General features: G+C 35.1%; 1 protein-coding gene across 1 annotated transcript; it reads right to left on the bottom strand.

The window, feature by feature from the left end:
• Window positions 1-1,223: 1,223 nt before the first annotated feature.
• On the bottom strand, window positions 1,224-22,919 carry NUP37 (nucleoporin 37kDa). The gene is made up of 9 exons (XM_008938338.1): window positions 22,692-22,919; window positions 21,870-21,994; window positions 20,746-20,818; window positions 14,630-14,724; window positions 5,381-5,471; window positions 3,363-3,544; window positions 2,820-2,870; window positions 2,362-2,455; window positions 1,224-1,578 (listed from the first exon to the last, which is right to left on the bottom strand). The coding sequence occupies exons 1-9, from the start codon at window positions 22,845-22,847 to the stop codon at window positions 1,465-1,467; spliced, it is 981 nt and encodes a 326-aa protein (XP_008936586.1). The 5' UTR covers window positions 22,848-22,919; the 3' UTR covers window positions 1,224-1,464.
• Window positions 22,920-24,250: the final 1,331 nt, after the last annotated feature.

Below are 24,250 nucleotides of genomic sequence, written 5' to 3'. Positions count from 1 at the left end.
CTAAGAGCCTTGAACTTGGCAAGATTATTCCAATCCTTAATAAACAGTTTAAGTAGTCCTCAAAACCAGAGTATTAAAAACAAGGATCCCAGCTTCTGAATTAACTACAGAACAAAAGAATGTCTGCCCTCTTCTCCCTTGCATTTTAAGGAATTCTAAATAAATAGTCTCAGTTAAAATGCACCTGCACATACCTAATGCAAATTGCCAGTATGGGTATGGAGTATAGTGTATGACACTTTGCATAGCTAGGTGCTGTGTAAAGCTTTGCTCTCAGACTGGACAGAAAAAAAAAAGGTTTCAATTTTATTACATATCCAGAAGGAGAGCAGTCTCCCAATCTAATCATTCCTCTCAGACTCACAGGGATTTTTTAGCTGTGTCTACGAGTCAAACCTCCTGTTAAGTGTGCAGTCAGACAATGGATACAACATGGACAAAGTGCTGTATCTTGAAACATCCTCCAGTCTGCTTATTTTACAGTTGGCAATCAAAAATTGTTAAGAAAGGATGAGAAACAAAATATGGTCTTCCTTTTAAAAAGATGACTCTTATCTCACTTTTTGTTGTCCTAATGCTGAATTCATTGTATATGTCCATCAAAAATAGGGACACACAGAAGAATATTTTAAAATCTAACTACTGCTAATAAGGATGGCTATGATGCTGTAAGGAGCTGTTATGCTAGCTGAACAATTTGATATTGTGTCACTGCAAAAGCATGCAAAAAGGATAGTGAAGACATGAGTTGTCTCCGCCTGTTACTCTTTTACTTCATTTGTAGGTCTTATATAACAGTGACAGGAAAAATGTGCTTCTAGAAAGAAGAATATCTTTGATTTTTCTTTAAAAGGCTGTAAATGAAAAAATGCACATCCTGTCTGGCATACTGGAACTAAAACCCTCTGTCATATTAAGAGAAATAATACTTCTTAAAATTATCATTCTGAATATACCTTTAGCTTCTTCACTTTTAGTAGTAACTAGTTTATTCATCAAATACATTCGCAGACAACATTTTATGGCAGTACATTATTGAATTTCTTTCTTACAAGACAGTGATGGTTGGGAAAATTAATACAGACACAGGTGTTCTTTCTCTAGGTCCTCCAGACAATTTCAAAGCATTTGAGCTGTGTTAACTGAGTGGGGTTGCCAGACTAATATTGCTGGATACAGAATCTTCTCAAAAACATTTTGAAAAATTAATTTCACAACAAACGATGTTAAAAAAGCGTATATTTTAATTTAAGGGAAGTCACAAAGTATGATATGTATGACAACTGATTTTACAAAGGCTTTGTATTTGCAATCTAAAATACAAACTCAAATGTTTCGCATTTTACTTGTTCCTTTCTTATGTTCTACAAGTGAATGAACACTGGTACAAAGAGTAAACGCCTTAATTTTACTAAAAAAGAGACGTTATGCTGTAAAGTTTCATACTGAAGGCAAATGCTTAATTTACATTTCAGTTACCCAGAAGAAAATCTTGTGATCTCCTCCCACTGCACATAATGGAAGAGTTCTATGCCATGTCAAGCCAGATCCTACAGCTGCAGTGCCAGTAAGAATGGGCTTTAAAAAAACAAAAACAAAACAAAAGAGAGAGAGAGATATCAATGCAACGTACCATAGAAATGATTTCTATACCACATATGCCAAGTTGCATAGAAATATAAACACCATAGATTTAGTAGTCCTTAACAAATACAGGTAAAAAACAACTGAAATCCAGCTGAAAAATCTGATTATCTGCTACTTAGTTCTAACAGCAAAATATGTCATAACAAGTTGTTCCAACTATTTTCATTATTATTAACATTACTACTCTGATTTTGAATACATACTTTAAAACATAGAAACCTTTTTTCAATGAAGTTACTTCCTGTTACTTCAGTGTGTTCACAACTAGCATGTCTGAAGGCAGTTATTTGCACTGTAAGCACTACAAGCATATACTAACTCCAGCAAACCCAAGCTATTTCCTACACTGTGTTTTGTGTTCATTGTCTCTGGATATATTTTTATTAGTGATTTAAAATGTAATTAGTTCAAGCCTGTTAAATACACAACCAGCTGGTTTTAGCCTCTTTAGAAATAAAATTACTGAAAAATTTATTAAATAGCAGGTTAAGTGTGTTTTTCTTCCCCTTAGCACTGATAAGGCAAAGCAAAACAAAACATATAAATCAAGCAGCTTTGAAAATAGCAGGTTAAGTATAGCGTGATTTTTTTTAAGTATAGTAGGATCCTGCATTTCTGGATGGTTTGAGCTAGTTTTAATTATAGCTTTTAACTGTTTATAAGCCTGAAGATAATAGATGCAATTCCAGTCAAAAGCTGAACTCAAAAATTTACCTGGGGATGTCCTAAATGATGAACAAGCAGTTGAGTAGTTGTCTTTCCAGGATATCCAGTGGTTGCAAACAGATTTTCATTCACTCGGGACCACCTATAAATAAAATTAGCATACTTTTCAAATACCCCAATCACTATAAGAAGTGCACACAAAGTGGAGTTCTGTGTGAAGCTGTCAGATATTCCACTAACACCACATAATAAATTCAGAGAAATGTCTTGTAAATGAATCACCACCCACAGCCCTGTATGCATGTTGTTGTAAAACAGGAAAAGAACCCCATCAGAATGTTACACGTATAGAGTAAATGTAGGTCACTCACAAATTTCACAAAGTTTATAGACCAGGTCCCCCTAAAAATTAACATGAGACACAACCGGTTTCTTAAATTCGCAACTGCTTGCATATACATAGATTTACGTAGGCAAACCCCACAGAAAAGAGACAACACTTATACCTGAATAATCTGGCTCGATCAACATGGACGGGTCTCTTATCCTGTGGATAACTAAAACAGACATTCAGGGTAAAAAAAATGTTCTGCAAACAACTACAGCAAGTACTGTAAAGTACCAAAAGCATGTATCATTTGTCTATTCTCTGTGAAGAAGCTGAGGGAAAATCAGAGCATTTCTGCAGCTTACGTCTCAACTTGGAGTAGGAAAAGTGAAGTAGTTATCCAGTTCATTATGATCCAGTAATTACCTATTTATGACTTAGAAAAAAATTTTAACAAACAAAACTTACAGTGAGAGGTAAACAGTAGTGAGATGCTGTCTTAAATGGACAAAAAGACTACAGATAAACACTGATAGATAAAGATGAAATGAAGAATACCAGGGAATGATCAGTATTGATTTAATATTTCCTGATCAATGTTAACTTTTTTGCTGAATAGGTGATAAAATACATAATGCATTTAAGTGCTATATTAGCAAAGTAGCCACATCCCTTCATGTACTGCTTAAAAAGAGAATAAAGGACCCGTGTATATAAATACCTGGAGTGAGTCGTATCCCAGATTAGCCAATCACTTCCAGCAACTCCTCCAATTTTAAGAGTGTTTTTTAAGCACCAGTCTGCTGACATCAACGGCGTTTGTTCACACTCTAGGGAGAGAATGGCCTGCTGTGTAATTAGATCATAAAATCGTATTGTTCCGTTCTTCTCTGCTACCATCAGCTGTTAAGAGAAATTAATAGAATGTTGTAAATGTGCAAGGTAATGAATCTTAGTATCTTTTCTACTCTGTAGCAAACCTAGGACACTTTCAAGCAAATACTAGTAATATGAAAATAGGTACAATTTTCACTACCAGAAAACTTTCTCCTGACCACTCTTCCACCAATAAATAAAAAGCACTTTAATCTATACTACTGTTGCATTGTTATACATAACGATTACAGTATTCTATTTATTTATCTATCTATATGTAGGTATTGATGTCTAACATTTTGGTGCTTAGAAGCACCAGTTCTTAACCACCAATGCACTGTGCTTTTAGAATTGTAAAGCAAAAAGTTATTATTTTAAAATGTTCCCATTCTTAGTACCAAGAACTGACTGACAGGAATAGTGCTGTACAAGGAAATGGTATTAATCAGTGTCAGTATAGAATCTGGATTCATGCTTACTCATTTGGTATAGTATTTTTTACTTCAGCCTATAACAGTTTGCAAAAGATCTTATTTTTCTGTTTGGGTGTTTTTTTTTTTTTTTTTTTTTTTTTCAGATTACAACTTTTTCTATTAAAGGAATATATTCAAGCTGCTGTTATATTATGTATTGTAGAAAGTTTCCTGATTAAAAGATGAAAAAGATTTTCTCCCTGGTTCTGAAATAGTCATGAACAATAATTAGTGAAGGCAAGGAAACGTTAAAAATAATACTCCAGTAACATCCAGGCTTGTTTGGAAGAAAAAGTAGTTGTTACCAAAACACACTCTTCTGCAAACTGAAGGACACGGTGCAGTAAGCACTTAGATCTGCAATAAGCTTTTCAGCAGCCATCAGGTTTGTCAAGTTTTATTAGCTTTTTGAAGGGTTTTTAATTAAAAAAAAAATTAATCCTGTGCCCACTCTTTGATAAGGATCAAAGAAAAGACAAGCTAGTATGTGACACTGGTGTAATATTGCAGTATTTTGTGGAAAATCTAGTAATTTTGTTGTGCTAACAAAGTTGCCCAGTAGCAAACAGTAGCAAACACATTCACTTGTGATACCACCTGAATCAACAGTTTTCCTGGTTTTCTTAGTAAGTACTGGATATTGATACTGGTGGAAAGTATGATGAGAGTTGAGATCCTTCTTCCCTATTGCTATGTAAATATTTAGATACGTTATTTGACTGCTTTTCTCTGGTTTAAGTGTGTGTTTTTGTGGCAACCTGAACAACTATTTTTAGCTGCTTAAGGCAGTTATTGATTGGCACAACAGGAATAATAGATCCCAGATTGCAAGGACGAGACCATTAATGAAGCTATTTTGGTATCTATCAGCTGATTAATACTCTCCAGTATGATAAACAGGTAAGTATAAAATCTAAGTTTACTGCTTTGTTTTGATTTTTTTTCAGCACATTCTTATACATTCCTGGCAAGAAGAACAACAACAAAAATACCCTGCTAACTTCAAGCAGATACTTTTCAAAACTTGGCATGCTTTACAAGAGTCTATGTTATTGGCAAACTGTGTACCCATGACTGAGAAAAACCTGAACTTTTCTCTGGTAAGTTAATATGCAATTGGCAGAACAGCCATCAACAACAGTTGATATATGTAATCCATAAGGAATATTTCTGATGGGAGAAGTGAGGGACTGAGGGTAAAATGATGAAAATGGGAATAAGAATTCATTTATAGAGACTTCAGGTTAGCTGATTCAACCAATTTTGAGTTATAATGTACATTAGTTCCTCAAACTTCAATCTTACTACAGCATGAGAGGTTCACAGTTCAGGCAAGTCCACCTTCCTGTTATCTGAAAGGTGCTGAGGGTGAAGAGCTGTAAAACGCAACCTTAGAAGCCTCCTCAGGATGCCAGCAAACACTCATTCCAGGAGAACGTAAAACAAAATGGGCCTTCTCATTGCCTTCCAAATCCCAGACCCTACAGCACAAAAGAAGAACAAAAAACAGGCAAAGTATTAAACTATTTATAGCATTTCAGTGCCTCAATACGTTCACAAAGGAAGTGACCAATTAAAACAGTGTTCATACTTTATCCCTTCAATAAGTCAGTAAAAGCAGTCAATGCTAAAGATAATGTATTTTAACACTGATGAACTCATATTAAATGGGTAATATCAAAATAATTTCACAAGTTTAACTGTCTAGACATGAAATCTAGATGATGCATTCCCACTTTACTCATAAATCAACACTACAGCCTTTGTACTGTACCATAAACAACAGTGAGACAATACAAAGCAGGAAGGTTAGTGTTGGTCTAGCTGATACAAGCAACCTAGAGTGAAGTACTGAGGAACTTAAATCATCCAACATTACCATGTCAAGGATAAGACCATGCCCTCAAGTATTTTGTTTGTCTAATATATGAATTCTTACTATTTCCTGGTAAGACAAGATTGATTTACAGAAATATAAGCAACTAAAAATGAAGCTAAGCCAAACAAAAGGATCTCCAGCAGAGGCAATGCTAGCCCACAAAAGGTCTTTGTAAGCTTTCAACAAATAAATCACATGTACCGGTTTAATCTTTTCCTTTAGAAGCACCTATAGTCCATATCAAGGAGTTAAAAAAAAAAAAAATTAAAATGAACAATAATTGATCACTATGGACTGACAGGGAAGCATATGCGTAAACACCAAACCAGGTTAGGTGATGAGTGAGTTTTCTTTGGATGCATTTGATATGAGTGTTAATGAGCCATGAAGCTACTTCATTTATAAAATGCAAAACCAAAACTGAGACTATTTTACCTCAGAGCCACTGCTCAGCTGTCTCTTTTCCTAACAAAATCTGTGGCTCAGTTGCAGGACAAGACATCACAGTTGTGAACACCAGTTTGAACCACAAGGCTGCGTACTATTTATATCCATTTGCACAGCAAAACATACACATATATCCTTCCTCCCTGTCACAGGACCCCTTAGAAACAGCCTATCTTTCAAGTAGTATTCTGCCCAGTCTTTTGAGTTAAATGAGTGGCTACGTACTATTATTGTTTATTCTAGAGGATTTTTGCTGACTTCCGCCAGACTTTTTCAGTTTATATCTCACCAGGGTGCTTAAAGGCTTGTATTTAAAAGTTTTCAAAAAACTCTTAAATAATACATCATAAGTCTAGACAAAATATATGGGAATAAAGTAAATATATTTAACGAACAATGTTGTTTTCTTACGCCAAACCACAACAGATCAAATATTTGTTCTCCGTGAAGAAAACACAGGGTCTCTAATCTTGAAGAATCAGTGTCCTTATTAAGGAAAGTCAAAACAAAAACCTGACAACTGTTTAAAAATGAAATATCTACTTGATTAGGTAATTTGGAAACATAAAACACTTTCTTCTACTGCCAAGAATTTTGCCTTGTAGATCTGTCCAAGTCAAATCAACACTTTCCATGTGTATTTACTGTGCAGGGAGAAAATTATGATATAACAGAAGACGGTGAATCATTTTGGCCAAAGGAGCATGCCATCATGTTTCCTTCCCTGAAGAGAGTGAGGTTATTAGGTGTTGACACAGAAATTTATGCTTTCTACCTCCCTAACTTTGTTATTTATAAGATGTCAAACTTATATCTCTTGCTTTGTAAAAATGGTAAGATTGTTAGTAACAAACAGTATGGCAATGGGGAAAAAAAGGATAAATGCCCATCTTATGCTTTATTGATAGCAAAGATGGTACCATTTAGTTTTGAGTAACAAAAAAAATCCAAACAAAACCAAACAGGCAATACGTATCAAAACAGATCCTTGTCTGAATGCATCAAGTCCATGCTGGTATAGAAGTTTACAGTTACATGTGTTCAATTCACTCTTTTCAATATTTCTTTGTGACTAACCCAAGTAAAAAATGCTCAAAGACCAAAATCTTAGCCAAACTGAATTTCAGTTACTCAATTATTCAGTAATCATAACCAAATCAACTACAGATGCTAAAAAAACCCTCTAGTTTTGTACACATTCCTATCACGTAAACCGATCCAAAAAGACTGAGTATTTTATCTCCATTCAAAGCCCCCAAAACTTTATTAATATTACCATGATTTGACACAAAAGCAAACTACTGTCTACTTTTCGCCATCCTTATTTTTGTAACTTTGCAATGTGTCACCTTCTTACTCCTCCTCCCCCCTCCACCAACCATTGTTGCATAGAGTATTTACTGAGCTTCTCATATTTTTTTAATATATATTTTAAAAAAAGCTTCCACAATAAATTTAAAGGAGAAAAGTTTGAATAAACACAGTTGAAACAAGGGCAAAAGTTTCAATAATGGAACGGCTAAAAAATAATGTTATCTGCTAGGTAAATTAATTGTTAAGTAACTAGGGCCTATGAAATTATATACTGCAGTGCTCAAAAATATAAACTAACACAAAATACAGATAGCTGAATATGGTGTACTTTTTTTGAGATATTAGTACATTTCTCTTGTCTCTCACATCCTGTGATAAAACAAATCACAACTGCAGTTATCTCAAAGCACCAAGATATTCAAACTATGTTGGAACAAATATATTGTATGTTGTATGCATTAATATGGATAATGACACGCTACATATGTGCAGTAATTTTATCACACAATGGATAATAAAAGTTGGAAAAGTATTCATTAGAAAATCTGAAATACTGTCTGGTGACAATAGAATGAAAAATAAGGATAATCTCCAACTTTCTGAAGAATTCTAAGTAGAGTGCAAAACCAAATCCTAACTGAATAAAAAAATAACCATTTGCAATAGTAAAAGAAAAAAGCCACATAGCAACCTTCAGGCATTTCTCAAATTCCCAGAAGATGGAAGTGAAAAAGGGAATTCTTTCAATGTAAGGTTTCCGTCAATTTTAGTGAGTGGTGTAGGGGCTAGAACAAACGTTGACATCTGATACCATTCCCAACCACAAACCATGATCAACTATACTTGAACCATTAGTCACAGATTACTGTCTGACCTACTCTTAAAAATGCCCAACATGTTTTTGTTGATTTTTTTTTTTTTTAATATCTAACTTAAATACCCTTTGCTGATGTTTTAAATGCCCTTCGCTGACCTTGTCTTAGGTCTTCTGCCAACTCCATACGGAGCTGGTTATCAAAGATCTGAGGAGGATGCTAGGCAGGACATGAAAGAACAGAAGGCTCAAGTGGAACTGTAGAAATCCTCTCTAGTTATTCTAGCTGTAGGTATAATATTCAAGATAATTTCTAGTAATTTATGTTACTGACAAAAGAATTTTTATAGATCAGGTAATGCACTGCCCAACTAACAGGTCACTGCTGCAGCATTAGGAAGCACAACTCCCTCCTCAGCAAACTGTGTGAAACAAGTCACAAAAGAGTTCTGTGGGGAGAAAGGGGAAACTCATCCGTGCTGCCTAGTGCTAGTCCACCAGGCACAACCACCTTAAACTATCTCCTGATTCAGTATGCAGGTTCTTAAATTTGTACATGCAAAGTATTTCCTTAGCTTCTGTTTCATGGATGAAAAATTAGTGTTCTAATAGAGTAAATGTGTAAATGCCATTTCAGAAGGCTGACCTATGTTGGTAATTTTCTTTTGGTGCTCAAAGGAAATGTCAGTTATTAAAGAATCAGTAACTAGGATCTTTCCAATTTAGGCGTTAAAATGTTACCTCTAGCTTCTTGTAATATTTACTTGGATATAAAAGTATTGATCTATTTTTCACTGGTAACTGTGGGACATAATTCTGATCATTCCCTGCAACGCTGGTACAGGTGGGAGAGGAACTACACATGCGCTGTCTCAAGCATCTCAACTGACTGTCCTTCACTAATTTGCATTTCAGAACGTGCACACTCAGAAACGAGTCCAAGAAATACACACTACTACTGCTACTACAGGAACACCCTTAAAATGATCCAAAACCAAGCCTGAGACTAAGTGGTATTTTTGCAAAAATGTGAAGTTTCACTTGTATACTTTCAACAAAAGATAAATTAACTGTTATGAGTTAACAGGTTATTGTTTCCAATCTAGACGTAAATCTGAATGCCTCTCTGCTATGACTATTATTGAAAAATTCAACTACCATTCTGCCAATGGTTTTCTAAAATACAAAGTATTTTTATACAGGTAACAGATAAATCTAATGCAATAATTTCTATTTAAAACAGTTTATAGGCTAGACTACATTCTAGGGCTGTGTGACTCTTAACGTAAGTCATGCTGCATCAAACAGGAATAGCTACCATTTCATCCACATATTTTGAAGACTTCCTAACTAAAGGCTTATTCATCCACACTTAAGACCAGACTGAAATAATATTCCAAACATTTGATTCAGAAAGTTACTTTTTTTTTTTTTTTTTTTTAAAGTTGACGGATTAGTACTTGCATTATGGCTGTATAGTATAACAGAAATTGTGTGAGACTACATTTGGGTTGGACATACAGGGATGCATACAAAAAGTGTGCAAAGTCAAAGACTAGACTCAAAAATAATCTAAGATTTTTCTTTATTTTCATCCATTATAGTCACGACTAGCTTGATAACTGTAATCAGCATACTTCAGAAAAGATAAATATTTTGGTATGGTATTTCTTACATGAAGAGACACAGTGGAATTCTATCACACAAACAGATGAAGCTAGAATAACATGAAATAAGATACCTTTTTAAAAAATGCTGGCAAAAATCCATAGTTGAGTGCACTAGGAAGTTACAAATAAAATATAATCTTGAGGCAGGAATAAGTGGCAACTTTTCAATATAGCCAAAAACTTAAATATTTTTTGAATTAACAAGGTAAGTCTCAAGTGCAAAAAGCACTGGCAACATGTTAAGGAACAAGAGGCAAAAACCAACAAACATGAGTTACCATTGGCTTTCCTTCACATTGTCTAGAGAAAGGTTTACACAGAATAACTAAGACATCAGAGTACCATGTCAACAAATGCACTACAGATTAAAAGAGAAAAAACCTAAAAAACCCCAAACAACCAACAAAAAAAAAACCCAAAAAAAAAAAAAAAAAAACCCAAAAAAAAACCACACACAAAAAAACCAAACAAAAAAAACCCCAACAAAACAACCCACTACAATAAATGTTGAGACTCCAGTTAATTGAGTTTCCAGTGCTACCAAACCTTTCTCCTGAGTCTCTGTACAGGGAGCAAAACTAACCTCTGATGGACTGGCATTTGTGGTATGTGCAGTAAAGAAGGCTGAATCATGACAGTGACTGATAAATAATTTCATAAATTCAAGTTCTCTGCTATGAAGCAACATGACCTGTGGCATAAGTAACTAAACAGAATTCAAAAAGGAATCAAAGAGCAAGTACATTCACAGATGAAATGGAAGATAGGGGAAGATGATATATTTGAAGTAATATTAAAAAATAGGAGAGGGACAGATGAGTCCTTTCCAGCTTTTTAAAATAAAAGCCAATTCAGCACTTGATGACCATAAGGAATTGCCATGCTGCCATTATCAAGTGCATGACACTGTCAGTAATCTTCCAGTTCAGTCTGAGGATAGAGTATGAGCTGGTTATCAACCAGACAGAACTAACTTTTTAACAGTCAGTGGTTACTTTTTAGTATGCATATGAGATTAGTGGGTAGTTTGCACAAAATAACTCAAGAAACATCAGACAGTGTTGAACCCTACCAACAGCAAAGAGGTATCTGTTAGGCTCATGCTGTTTTCCAAATATTTCCTACGTTCTTTTTGCAGAGGCTTCAGTAATTAAGTAACACAACAAAATTATTTGGACATCTGAATCCCTGCAGCCTCCTATATAGTGTTTCCAAATTGTAACGAAAAAGCCAGTAATGATTTTTTTTTTTTTTTTAACAGTGGTGCACAGGGAGTTGTACACGGAATTCTCAATAGCACTGGGACACACATTCCTACACTTCATGCAAATGTTCAAAGTGTATAATACTTTATATTTTTATGGAATTGCATGAAATATTCATTAAAGCTATCATAAATACTTTTTCTTATTCATTAAGCATGCTGTTAGGATAGCAAGAAATGGACAAGCAAGTGACTCTAATTATACATACATATTATATATAAATTTGAAACTGAGATATGAAAGGTAGATCATGAAGAAAAAAACAAACTGACTTGAAAGAAAATAATTAGATTAAAACTTAGAAGTCATTTACTTTTCTTTTTTGCAATGACCAAGTTTAGCTCTCAGCAGAAATGTCCATATATCCTAAATATGATTTTTTAATGCGTACACAAGATATTTTTATTTCTTTTTTTCATCAGTTGTACTCAATAGGTTAAGACATATGATTTATAAATAAAATAGTCAAACTTTTGTTTAATAGAACAGCTATTTTAGCTATTTCCTCTGCCAGTCTTTAGAATTTTGCCATCACACTTTAAAAAGAACTTTTTTGTTATTTTTTAAGAAAGATCAAAGCAATTATGAAACATGTAGAGAAGTGAAATACAGCAGAATTTGAAAATTACAATACCCTGCCAAAGATATAAATTAACTATATGCTTATGAACTCTTTCACCCATCTTGGAATACTGCTATTCTTGGGACAAAATGAAGGAAGTAATATACGATATTTAGGAGCCAGGATTGGAATTTTTCAATCAATTTTGCAGATGTAATTTTAGTTACAGGAATTCTTATCTTTAATATAAATACAGTTGTAACTGCAACATGGTGGGTTTTAAGAGCCTCCCAAAGCTGCCTTCCTTCAGAAAAGTAATTCTTTTTATGGCTGTATTAGTTTTGAGATTCTTAATGCAAGGAAATGCAAGATTGTTAAAGCACACGGCATATTTGCATACCAACACCTCTTTGCTTCTCTATCAATGCACGTAACACTTTTGTTCACAACACTCACAGAGATGGCTACAGCAATTATTTTTATGCAACAGTATTTTCATTCAGTCCTCCTTCAGAGCTGGCAAGACCAACATGGCCAACAAAGACTATGTGCAAGAAACAAGAATTCCTGAATGACAGAGCATCAATTTAAAGTCAAGAACATTGAGTTTAAGTATCTAACTCACACTGTCTTCCAACCAAGATGACTGAAGCCAGCTCTGAGATGTCACTGTTGCAGCAGCTTGTGACAAGATTGTCTAGTGCATGATAACTGAAAATTTGAGTTCCTTAGAGACCTCTGCTAAAAATTGCTACTGAGTGAAAACCATGGGAGATCTAAACACATTTGTGTACATACTGAGACATTGTACTAAGACTTTATTAAGACTTAGAAGTGGAACTCTAATAGAACAATACCTAAACACTCAAAATATCATGTTCTTGTACTAATTGTTCTAGAACTTTATTCCAAAGGTATTAACAGATGACGTACCCTGAGAACAATTTCAGGATAGAAACTCAGCAGAGACAGAAGAATTATTCCTCTTCTTACATTACTGCTGAAGCAAATTACACAGTAAGTAAGGAATGATTCTGGTAAGTCCCAAAGAATGCATTTTCCATTAGTTTTAAAAGTGTAACCTTTAAATTCAATAAAATAAGTCTTCATGCTCCACATGCATGAATGGAAAAAATAAGAACTCAAGTAGCCAAAAAAAAAATCCTACTTACTTCCCATGGCTTTTAACCAAAGACCTTATGGTTTACTGCACAAAATGCCTTGAAAAGTAACTAAGTCAAAATCTTGATAGTATACATGAATTATATAATTTTAGTTTCCTTTTAATTTAGCATCAGTTAGACTCCTAGTTTTAAAACAGTTCTTCATCCCAGAGACACTGGGATTGGATTTTGTAAAATAAAACAAGAAAGGACACACATTGAAACAGTTTTGATAACTAAGCCAAATTTTACTTTAGATTTAATGAAGAAATCAAGGATAGGAAATAAATCAGAACAAGCTACGAGTAAGTCATGCATTTCTACTATTCATTCCTAATGATTTTGTTGGGAATACAGACAGGGTGTCTGGAAAATCTGCCTACTGGTCAAGATAGTATTTCTGAGTTCCCTAGGGGAGTTAAAATCACAGGCCTTTTAGATTTTCTATTTATGCAGGACAGAATAGCTCAACTAAAGCTACTAAACTGTGATTTATACCAGTTGATGATTCACCCGTTGCAAAATCCCGTACACAGGGTAATCACTGTAAGAGCTACTCCCTTCTCTCTCAGCAGGTAGAAAAGATGGCTTAAGTGAAAAATTGCTCCCCCCCGGCCCCCACCCAAGTACTATATGGTCATTTATACAGGAATTGATATGGTGCAAATATAGAATTAATATAATAGGAAGAAAAACTGAAACATTTCCTTAATTGAGACAAGTTTTGAACGGCGACAGCTATTACAAAGAAAAGTCAAAGTTGATGCTTTCTTGAGTCTCTTACTACTACTGCAATGACCTACACAGCCTGCTTAGCTGCCCTCCTCAACTCCCCAACTGTGAGCTGCACTGGAGGAATAAGAATAGCAGCTTTATAGATTCGCAAGCATTTCTAGAAAAGGAGGATGGGGGACCTTCTGACAAGGAAAAACTGTGCTACAAAAGCTTAACTAGTGTTCTTCAAAGTATTTAGCTATGTTTCCCTTTTACTTCCAGTTACAAGCGTATAAATACATGGGTTTGAAGCAACTATAATCATGGTATTAGGAGCTGCCAGAACCACTGTATTAGTATGGAACTGTCCTCAGCCTATGTAATCTCACCTCCTAGTAAGGCTAATAAATTTGGGTATGCAGACAAGTTCACATACATACAATGGTAGTAAACTTGACTTATCTGATGGCAGAATGGGTAGGGAAGATCTGTATAGCTCAGTGCTGAGCTATTCATGCCTTCTCTCTATTCTCATGCCTCTTATACCTGTCCTAGAAGGGGACGTTATAGCGTATATAATTGCAAGACAGTTTTCTTCAAAATGTTGAATAAAACCAATCCACAAGTCACAACAAAATGACTGTCCAAAACCTATTTAAAAGGACTAGTCCACTTGTTGTCTTGTTAGTGGGCTATGAAGGCCCACTAAAAATAAGTGCATGCTTATATATTTAAGCAAGCATATAAAGCACATCTGCACAGAAAAAGCCAAAGACTACCACTTCAATAATGTTTTGAGCAAAATGCATACCTGCAGGTGTGATCATCACTTACACTTGCAACTTCTTGACCTTCTTTGGGAGCGAACACCACATCATTAATATAATCTGAGTGGCCATCAAATGTCTGTCAAACAGAAAAAGAAATACTTTTACATTAGAGCCAACTGTTCTATCAATTCACAATGTATTTAATAGACCAAATAAAGGATATGAGTATTAAGATAAAGCTGTCATTTTATGTGGAAGATAAAAAAAGTATTAGTAACTGGAGTTCTTTATTTAATTCATGTGTAGATACATACTGTAGGTGAAAATAAGCCCCACTACTCCTTGTAGTTACCACAGAGGTCAGCTTGATGCTCCTACTTGACAAATATCAGTGAATTGCAGTAGAGCTTTTTACCCTCCTTCCAGCCACTAAATTTTGAAGGTAGAAGAAATAAATCTCAGAAAGAAAGAGGAGAAGGAGCGGGAAGTGAATGTATGCATGATCCATGCATCCTGAAGAACACTGATTAGTAGTAAGTTAACTCTCATCTCTGAATAGTAGTTTTTACTAGGGGTTCCTGCAAACAGCAAGAGTTTTTCCTGAAGGAGCAATAAACCAACCACTTGTCCAGTATATAGCCTTTCCCAAGCAGTCAGCACACAAATTGCTTAATAGGATATGTCCACTAGAGATACCAAATAAAAAGGCTATCTTCAGAAAAAATAGTGGAAAAACTTAGTGAAAGAAGATGATACAGAAGCCAATGCACACTGAAGACTAAGAAAACCTAAAATGAGAAACAACCATGAAAGCAAAAACAAGCAAGCCATACAACACCTTAGCAGTTAAGCACAATTTCTATTAAACATTTAAGAAGAACAGACACAGTGTTTTGTGCTCTCTGCTTTATATGCTGTTGTGCTGAAGAGAAAGGAAAATGGAGTGTAGTGCACACTCTTCTTTTACTGTGAATGAATAGATCATCCATTCTCAAATGACCAGATATGAGCCGTCATGGTGTGAATGTACATGTGAACTGTCAATCAAAAGCAACATTTCCAGTTGTATCAGAAAGCATGAAGTAATTTGAAAGGGAACCTCGTTACCATGTAATTGTTCTCGCCTGAAGCTTCTTAAATCATGACGCTTGTATTTCGAAGTACAGAGAATAATTTCTCTGCAACAAGAACTATCCTAGCAGCACAGCTTTTCTGAATAAAAGCAAAACCCTAGTTTTGGTAAAAATTGTAAGTTAGATAATTTTAAGGTATTTTGAAGACTTTTCAGCTATCTTGGCCATAACATCAAGACACCTTTTTTTCCTCAATTTGATTAGGTATTTTGTACTTATCTACAGACATCAGCAACATTGTGACATTTATAGCATCCTCAAAAACCTAGCTTAAAGAATTTATACACATTTATCATTAAGCAAGCACGCAAAACTCCTCTCATTGAGGGTGCAGTCAAAGTTTAAAATACAGTCAAATGCAGTCACATGGGAGCTATGTATGAATAAATTCTCTCTTTTCTCAATAGAAAATATGAAGCTAGTTAAGATACCAGTTTGCTTCATCAGCGTATTTACATGTATTTTCTCTCATTAGCTATATCTGTGGTCTTTTTGACAGGAATCTCCCTTAAAATTTTCAGTCAAGCAGATGTCCACGTGTAGATGTAGTATCTTACTGTTCCACCCATATCAGTCCCACTGACTAAGTCTCAAGGCATAGCTGCTCTTTTTTTGCCCAGCAAGGTATCATAAAAAAAGATATAAAAATATCCTTTGGATAACAGCAGAACATGAAGAGATTGCAGAGAAAAACAAGGTCAAATGAAAACAAACAGTTCCACGGTTTTTTGAACGAAAAACATACTATCTGTTCTGTGTAAAAGTGTAGCTCTTCTGAGTAACAAATTCAGAAACGATGGAGAAAAAAATCTCTCAAGCATGCACAATAACTAAATCCCTCTCTCCATAAATTTTATGAATGCCTCATCAATTCAATATAGAAACATTGTCAGCAGCCAACTTAATTTTTTCCAATAGCTCATGATTTTATTAAAACCTAGTGGATTATACTAGAACTAATACATCCTAAGATGATGCTAAACTATTTAGATAGTAATGCCAAGTCTTTTGAAAATTTTCAGCATTCTGAATTCAAACATCCTGCCTCATTTTACTTTCCACAGCTCTGATGAAATATGCTTTTTATTAAACAAAATTTGAAGCAGGGGAAGAAAGCCACAATTCATTTCCAAATGAAAACCTCAAAAGAAGAAAAAGATTTCACGAAGATCCATCAGTCATATTTTACCTTTCATTTGTTGTTCTGGGCTTGATCCAACCCATAAATTTTGGATTAGTCGTGTTGACAAAGTAATGGAAAACTCAGTATTTTTTCAAGTTCCTTGTTGATAATTACATCAAGACAGTTTTTCCACTGGGAAAACAGAGTAAGATTACTCTGTCTACCCCTCCAGAAGCAACACATACTAATTGTTTACTATAAAAGACAAAATGTTCAGAGATTACATTTTGACTGTAATCACACACTTCCTTCAGCTTTCTTTGCACATTTTGTTCCTCTCCTGAAAATCCTGTGGGTGAAGTGTACACCATACAACAGATTGAAGTCTTCCATGTGTTCACCGTGTTACTAAGAAACCACTGTATCAAACTTTATTGAAAGCTAGTCAGCATAGCTCACTGAGTATTTCTCAACAACTGAGATTCTGCAAATACTTTGAATCAGAGTTAGGTGTTACTTTGCGCTTGGTAAGAAGTGTATAGAACAATGATCATCCAGGTATAAGACATTAAGACAATTACCCAGAAGTATTTTCCACAATTCTGTCAAAAAAAAAAACCCAACAAATGGAAGAGAGTCCCAAATACAACATTTTAACCAATATAAACACACTAGTACACATTCCTCCTTTTCACTAATGAAATCCTCACTAATAGGTAAAAAATACATATTTTTAGCTGTTTTCTGATTTTTTTTTTAGCATTAGACCAAGCCTGACCCAGGAATAATACAGATTTTTACTGTTTCCTCAATCTAAATACTTCTTTGCTGAAGTTCTGAAACCGTTAATCACAGCAATGAAGCTGACATAAATAAAGCTAATAGCTTTGCTGTTAAATTCAAGCCAACCCTTCTCATTCACATTACAAGAGCACTAAATGATCTTCAGCCTTCTGTAGTGCCAAAAATTATGGAAGTATCCATATCTTCAGCTGACAAAAATCAAATTCTATGGTCCTTCTGTCTGCATTAGACACTGGAGGAGCTTAATCGTATCAACTGGAATTGAACAATTAAGACATTATAATTGCCTGATTTCTTCTAGGACAAAATAACTGCTGTATGTCTAGTACTTAGAGGTGTGGTGGTTCAGCCTAAATACCACTGTCTAATATCCAACACCTGTTGCATTAATGCTTTGTGGTCTCTAGATTCTTTTCCTGTCTTACAAAATTATTCTGATGTGTTATGCAATGAACGCATTTTTGCAGTAGGAGTCTATAACTACAAGTCAGAGTGTTCTGTGTAGAAAGAAGTCCTAAGGGTAGATGAATCAGTTCTCCAACAATTTTTTTTTTTTTTTTTACACAAAAAATAATTGCTATCTTAATGGAAATATAAATGTGCTATTTCAAATTTATTTCTAGCCATCCAGTCAAAGCTACTGTGTAATAAATTCCCCTAAATTGGAAGTGCATGTTTTAAAGTGTCATTTGTGTTGGTCAGATACCAGAAAAAAAAAAAAAAAAAAATGTCAAGTCTGGGAAAACAGTAACCCATCACAGAAATTCTCTTCTGAAAAAAACAGCATTCAGACTGTGTGACTAAGTTGCCCCATTTGCTTCTCTGGTTGTAACACAGATCAGACATTGATAATAAGCTAGGAAAGAAATACACCTCACTTGGTGTATTCAAAATTACTGTTATTTTAAAGGTGTGTTGTTTATAATCTCCTTCTAATTCAGTAATAATCAGCTTACTAGAATTCTTTATTAGAATAAACTTGCTTATTTAACTTGTGTGTTAAAATTTTAAGCTCATGAATTACCAAAGGTTTGTTTGTGTTTAATTCTAAAATGGATTGTTTATCTAGAAGCAGTTAGCTCCTAATGAGCAAAATGGCATGTCCCATTGGTGTTAAGTCTGGGCTGTATCCTGTATCCATGTGGAGAGTCTGAAAGCTGGTGTAAACATGAAGTCTGCTCTGCAATGTATAGAATACCTTTTGCTAAGGCTTGATGATGTAGGGAGGGGAAGAGGTATGAAAGTTATGAACTATCACAGCTGTCACATTCTATTTTTGGCAAAAACACATTAAATTGTGGATCATTAATTAACCCCCAATAAAAAAATAATTAACAGCTTTGATAGAGAGGCGGGCGCCCCTCTCTTTTTCCCACAAAACCTGCCAGTCTCTTCTCCCAAGAAACAAGTGATAGGACAAGAGGAAACAGCCTCCAGTTGCACGAGGGGAGGATTAGGTTGGATATTAGAACAAATATCTTCATTGTAAGGGTTGTCAAGCCGTGGAACAGGCTGCCCAGGGATGTGGCTGAATCACCATCCCTGGATGTGTTTAAAAGGAGTGCAGATACAGTGTTTAGTTAGAATAATGGCTGGACTCAAATGATCTTGCAGGTCTTTTCTAACTTAAACAATTCTACGATCCTGTGATATAAATGTGGAAAAAAAATCACTCATCCATGACGTGAACCAATGTCTCCTGAAGTCAAGAGACTTCGCATTGATTTTAGCAGACAGTACATCAAGGCCCTTGTTAAATCAAAATAAATTTTAAAAAAAAAATTGAATTTCGATTCTGAATTTAGCTGGCTAGAGCCTGCAGTACTAGGTTCATCCATAGGTTTGATTATTTATTGAATAATCAAATATAAGATGACCAAGCATAAAAGAAGTAAACTTAGGGTACACGCATGTATGAAATAATATTAGAACTATTTTCATTGGAGGAAACAAATTCTGTTTTTTAGTATCATCCATCTTTACTTCTTATACCATAACATTATTGATTCCATTATCAGTATGGCCACGTGACATCTGCAATCCACCTAGTTTTTGTATAACTATCATTGTCTTACTAATACAAATTAAGAAACCACAAATGAAAGTCTATTATGCTCTCCTTCATACTCAATACATAACTCTCACCAAAAGAAGCATCATATCAAAGGACTAAAAAAGGAACATTCTCACCCAGTTTTTAGTACTAACTTACCTTCCTCATTCTTGGCCAAGACCTCAGATAAAACAGATGCAAGCTGGCTAGCAAAACCATCTAATTAATATTAGCACTTGGACTAGGACATTGCTTCACGGACAGAATTTTGAAGAATAAGTACACATCCAAATGACACAGGAATTGACACATCTCACAAACAAGGAGTCTCCAGAAAACCAATCTTCAGCTTATAAAGAGAAGACAGTATTCAGACTTGGCCTCTTTTCTATCACTGCTTTAAGAACACTACCATCTACACTGAAAGAAGGGGAAGTTAAATTGTATTTTAAGTACACATTTCTTTGTTTCTATCTTAGAAATAAACAAGTGACAGCCTAAGGGCATGTTTAGTGTACCTGTCTGCAGTTTTATACTAAATTCAGTATTCTTTCTTTCAATTTTCTACTGTTTGAAAGAGCTGAAGTGCAACTTCCAGTTCTCCATGAAAAAGAAACTCCTAAATTTGCTTTTCTTATAGAGGAGTCCAATAACCAATACACATAATATTTTGCACGTCTCTACATAAAGTAACCTTATTCTGCATGGTACCTGAAATTCACCTGTAGAACATTGTTTATCAGTATTTATTGTAGATGATCCATAAGCATCAACTTGCTTTTCTTCAATTTGCTTAGACTGTTACATAAATGCTTTTAAATCAAAAGAACATGTAGCTGATAATTACAGTTATTCTCCCTATAAAGAGGGAAAGGTATATACAACAGAAGGATTTTCCCTAGAGATGCTGGATATAGATCTGTCACAGTTCAGTACTCTCTCATACAGTACATTAAGCAAAATGGGGCTTAAGGGCAGCTGAAGATTAGACTTCACTGAAGACTAATTTTTTTTTTTTTAAAAAATCAGCTTAGCTGCTCTTACCTTAAATTCATTCTTGTCCTGTAGATCTGAAGTAAACAGCCTTAGCTTCCTATCTGAAGCCGCAGTACAAAACCTACACTCAACAAACCAAGAAAAGCCCTCCAGTCAATTTACACAGCAACAATTTTTATCAGTTTCCCTTCAATTTAAACCTGCAAAGTTACATGCAAAGGAAAATTCAGATTTTGAAAAAAAAAACAAAACAAAACAAAACCAAAACCAACAAAAACACAAAAGCTTCCAAAAACTTCTATCTTAACTTTTCCACTTTGGTAACAAGAAGAGTTATAACCGGAACTTATCTATAAAGCAGTGTGTAACAAGTGCCAAGAATACTTCTTCCCTGAAAGAAATGCAAAACATTACACAAAGCTAAGTGTGAATGGACTATCAATTACCTAAAATAACTCACATGACTGTCACTGAAACCTCCCTTGGAAGAAGTTAAGTGGCACAGCACAAAAAAAGAACCCTCATTATCAGTGTTTTAAAATACCACAGCATAAATCCATAAACAAATTTCTAAAATACTTTCGAAAAACAAAGGACTGTACAAAAACGCAGCAGTAAGTAACCACTGTGATTTTGAAGAGGCTTGCTTACAAGCTATTGAGAACGTTTTAGTTCTGAAGTGCAGATTTAATAGTTAACTACCTTGCTAGAATTACACCTTCATGGGTCTCACAAATAACATCTGACCTACTCCTAAACACAGCTCATACTATGCAGACCATTACAAATAGCTTTATCAAGCAAGCCATCACAATAGTCTTATGCTTAGTAAAGTTCTTAAAAGAATTCCTCCCTCACAGATGTACAAAGAAAGAACTAACTACATATTAGGTTCATTAAAGTAATAAAAAGGAAAAAATTATTTACTGCTACTTCACTGTAGGGTGGGAGGGGCAAAGGGCACAAGAAGAGAAAAAAAAAATAAAACAATGACAAAATTCCATAAAACAGTGACTAAGAATGGAAAAGTTGTTCCACTGAAGTGTCTAGAAACATTGTCAGTGATTCCTAAAGAGTTAGATTTCACCTATAAGCTTTAAACTGAGTCTAATATGGAATTAGGGAAAACAGACACAAGACAAAGATTCATTTCACCTATTTATTATAAATACCTTATCTGGGGAGGTAAAGCATCAAGTCTAGTTTCTGGACTCCATGCTATGGCATCAACTCGGATTCCATGATGAAATGTTCTTAGAGTCTTATATTGCATACCTTCCACTTCCACGTCCTCCTCCTACAGAGATAAGGTAGTTAGCTAATCCAGAATAGCACCTCAGTCACTTGTAACAATTCAGACTCGATATTGAACTGCTTTCAAAGTTACATATATCTGTAATCTTCTTAGATTGTAACAGTTTAGTAATTATTTTGGCAAGATTTTTAGATGGGAAATAGATGATAAATAATATTTAGATTACCTAAATTATAATATTACATAAACAATATTGTATTATAGAGAAGCAAGTTGAAGAAAACAGCTTAAAAATAAATTCCAAAGATTACAGTTGTTTCTTGTTGATTTCCAAGCATCTAGGAAAAAAAAAAATCCCTAATTTTTAAAAAAAGATACAGTATAAAAACACAGAGCACACATTATTTCACATTTTAAAAACTTTCATAATATGATGACTAAACAACTTCAAGGTAAAAAACCATATTTTTATGTTTGCAACAGTCTGTAAGAGTGATCCAACAAAAACAATTGGGAAATAATAATAAAAAAAAAAAAGGTAATTATTTCTACAGTCTGTCCTTAAAATAAGTATCTATAAAATTAACATTTGTTAGACTTGTTAATACAATAAACAAGTAAAACTTTCCCCCAATTACATGGAGGAGAGAGGAAACAGAAAAGTGACCAGGGTTCCTGAGGTGCTAGCAAAGTAAGTTTCAAGAAGCAAGTAATAAAATCAACAATAACAAAAACTAACCTGAAATCTGCATGTCCCAACAACCACAGAGTTATTGCCACCATATGCAATGAGGGAGCATGCATCTCCACTATCAAACGGATTGAATTTTACCACATGTACGTAATCTTCACAATCCAGAGTGTAAGTAGTGTTTCTAGTAGAATCTTGCTTCATTTTCAGTAGACTAAATCAATATATCACAGAAGTGAGGTCTTCTCCAGGATGGAAATCAACATTCCTGCATAACAAGTTTTAAAAAACGCACGTTACTCGCATGCATGAAGGAAAAATGTAAAAGGCATTTGTGGCACAACAGAATTTCCTGTAATATCATATTTAAAAACACAAAAGCTGTACTTAAGCTCACTATTCTTAGGTGCTGCATGTAGTTCCATGAGTCAAAAGATTAACCAACCTAACTAGCATACTTTCAGAGCTGTCTCTACGTGCTCCAGCAATAACTGCAGATTTTGTACTACTGTTGGCAACCCAGCACCAAGACAAGTAACTGAGTAACTGTACACACCATACTGACCACAAGTTACAGAATTTTAAAATTTTTAAAAAAATGACAAGAAATGATACATTACTACCTTCACTTTGTCTTTATTTGTGTACTCCTTTAGAGACTACACGTCTAACTAGAAAAAGAGTTAATAAAAACTGCAAAATTGTAAATGAGAATACTGTCATCTGTAATATTTAAACATGGGTTCCATGACTTAAGCCACCACAGCTGCAGATAGAGCACCTATACTTCTGTGTGCCCAAGAACTTGTACTTTACTATATTCAACGAGTTTTCAAGAAAATCGGGTTCCTGTGGTAGAATACAAAAGGCCAAGACATACAACTGATTCCAGAATCCACCCTTTTAGTCCCACTACAGATTTGACACTAGTTTAAGCCTTTCTGGGAAACCAGAACTTTTAACTGCACACCATATAGGGAAAAAAAAAAAACCAGCTTCAAATCTCAGACCTTTGACTGTGTTAATGATATGAAAGTCTCAGCATCCCAGACCGAATATTTTTTGTGGAAGCCACCCAGGTTTGACACCGAGATGCTCTACAGTTTTAATGTTTATTTATCCACATCACATTAACATGAGTACTTTAGCTATATGACTTAAATAGCTATGCTCCCAAGGCCAAATGCTAACTTTAACCTTATCTGTCATTTTTTTCCTTTAAGGCTTCCCACAACCACAGGCCATCAGATACTATAATGCCAAGAATGCTACCAGCTTCCGTTCTTTAGGAAGCACACCTGGAGGGACTGAGCCGCCTGGGTGCCCGTTGCCTTCCCCCCTCCTTCATTTTCCCTTCAGGGCCCAACTGCCACTCTCGAACGAAGCCGCCAGAGACTCTGCTGGTCTCTGAGGCAAAGGCACAGCAGGTAGGCCAGCCCAGCGCTCCGAATCTCCCCTCACCCCAGGCGGGACGGGACCGGACCGGACCGGACCGGACCGGACCGGACCGGACCGCTCCCCTAGGCCCGCCCAACACGCACCTCTACGGCCCCAAGTCCCGCCGAGTACCAGCGGCGCCTCTCGCCCAGAGGAAGCGGCCTTGTGCT

The sequence above is a fragment of the Merops nubicus genome, unplaced genomic scaffold, assembly GCF_000691845.1.
Source record: "Merops nubicus isolate BGI_N331 unplaced genomic scaffold, ASM69184v1 scaffold14134, whole genome shotgun sequence".
Taxonomy (NCBI): domain Eukaryota; kingdom Metazoa; phylum Chordata; class Aves; order Coraciiformes; family Meropidae; genus Merops; species Merops nubicus.
Note: the sequence above shows the minus strand (reverse complement) of the source record. Positions and strands in the feature narration are given on the sequence as shown.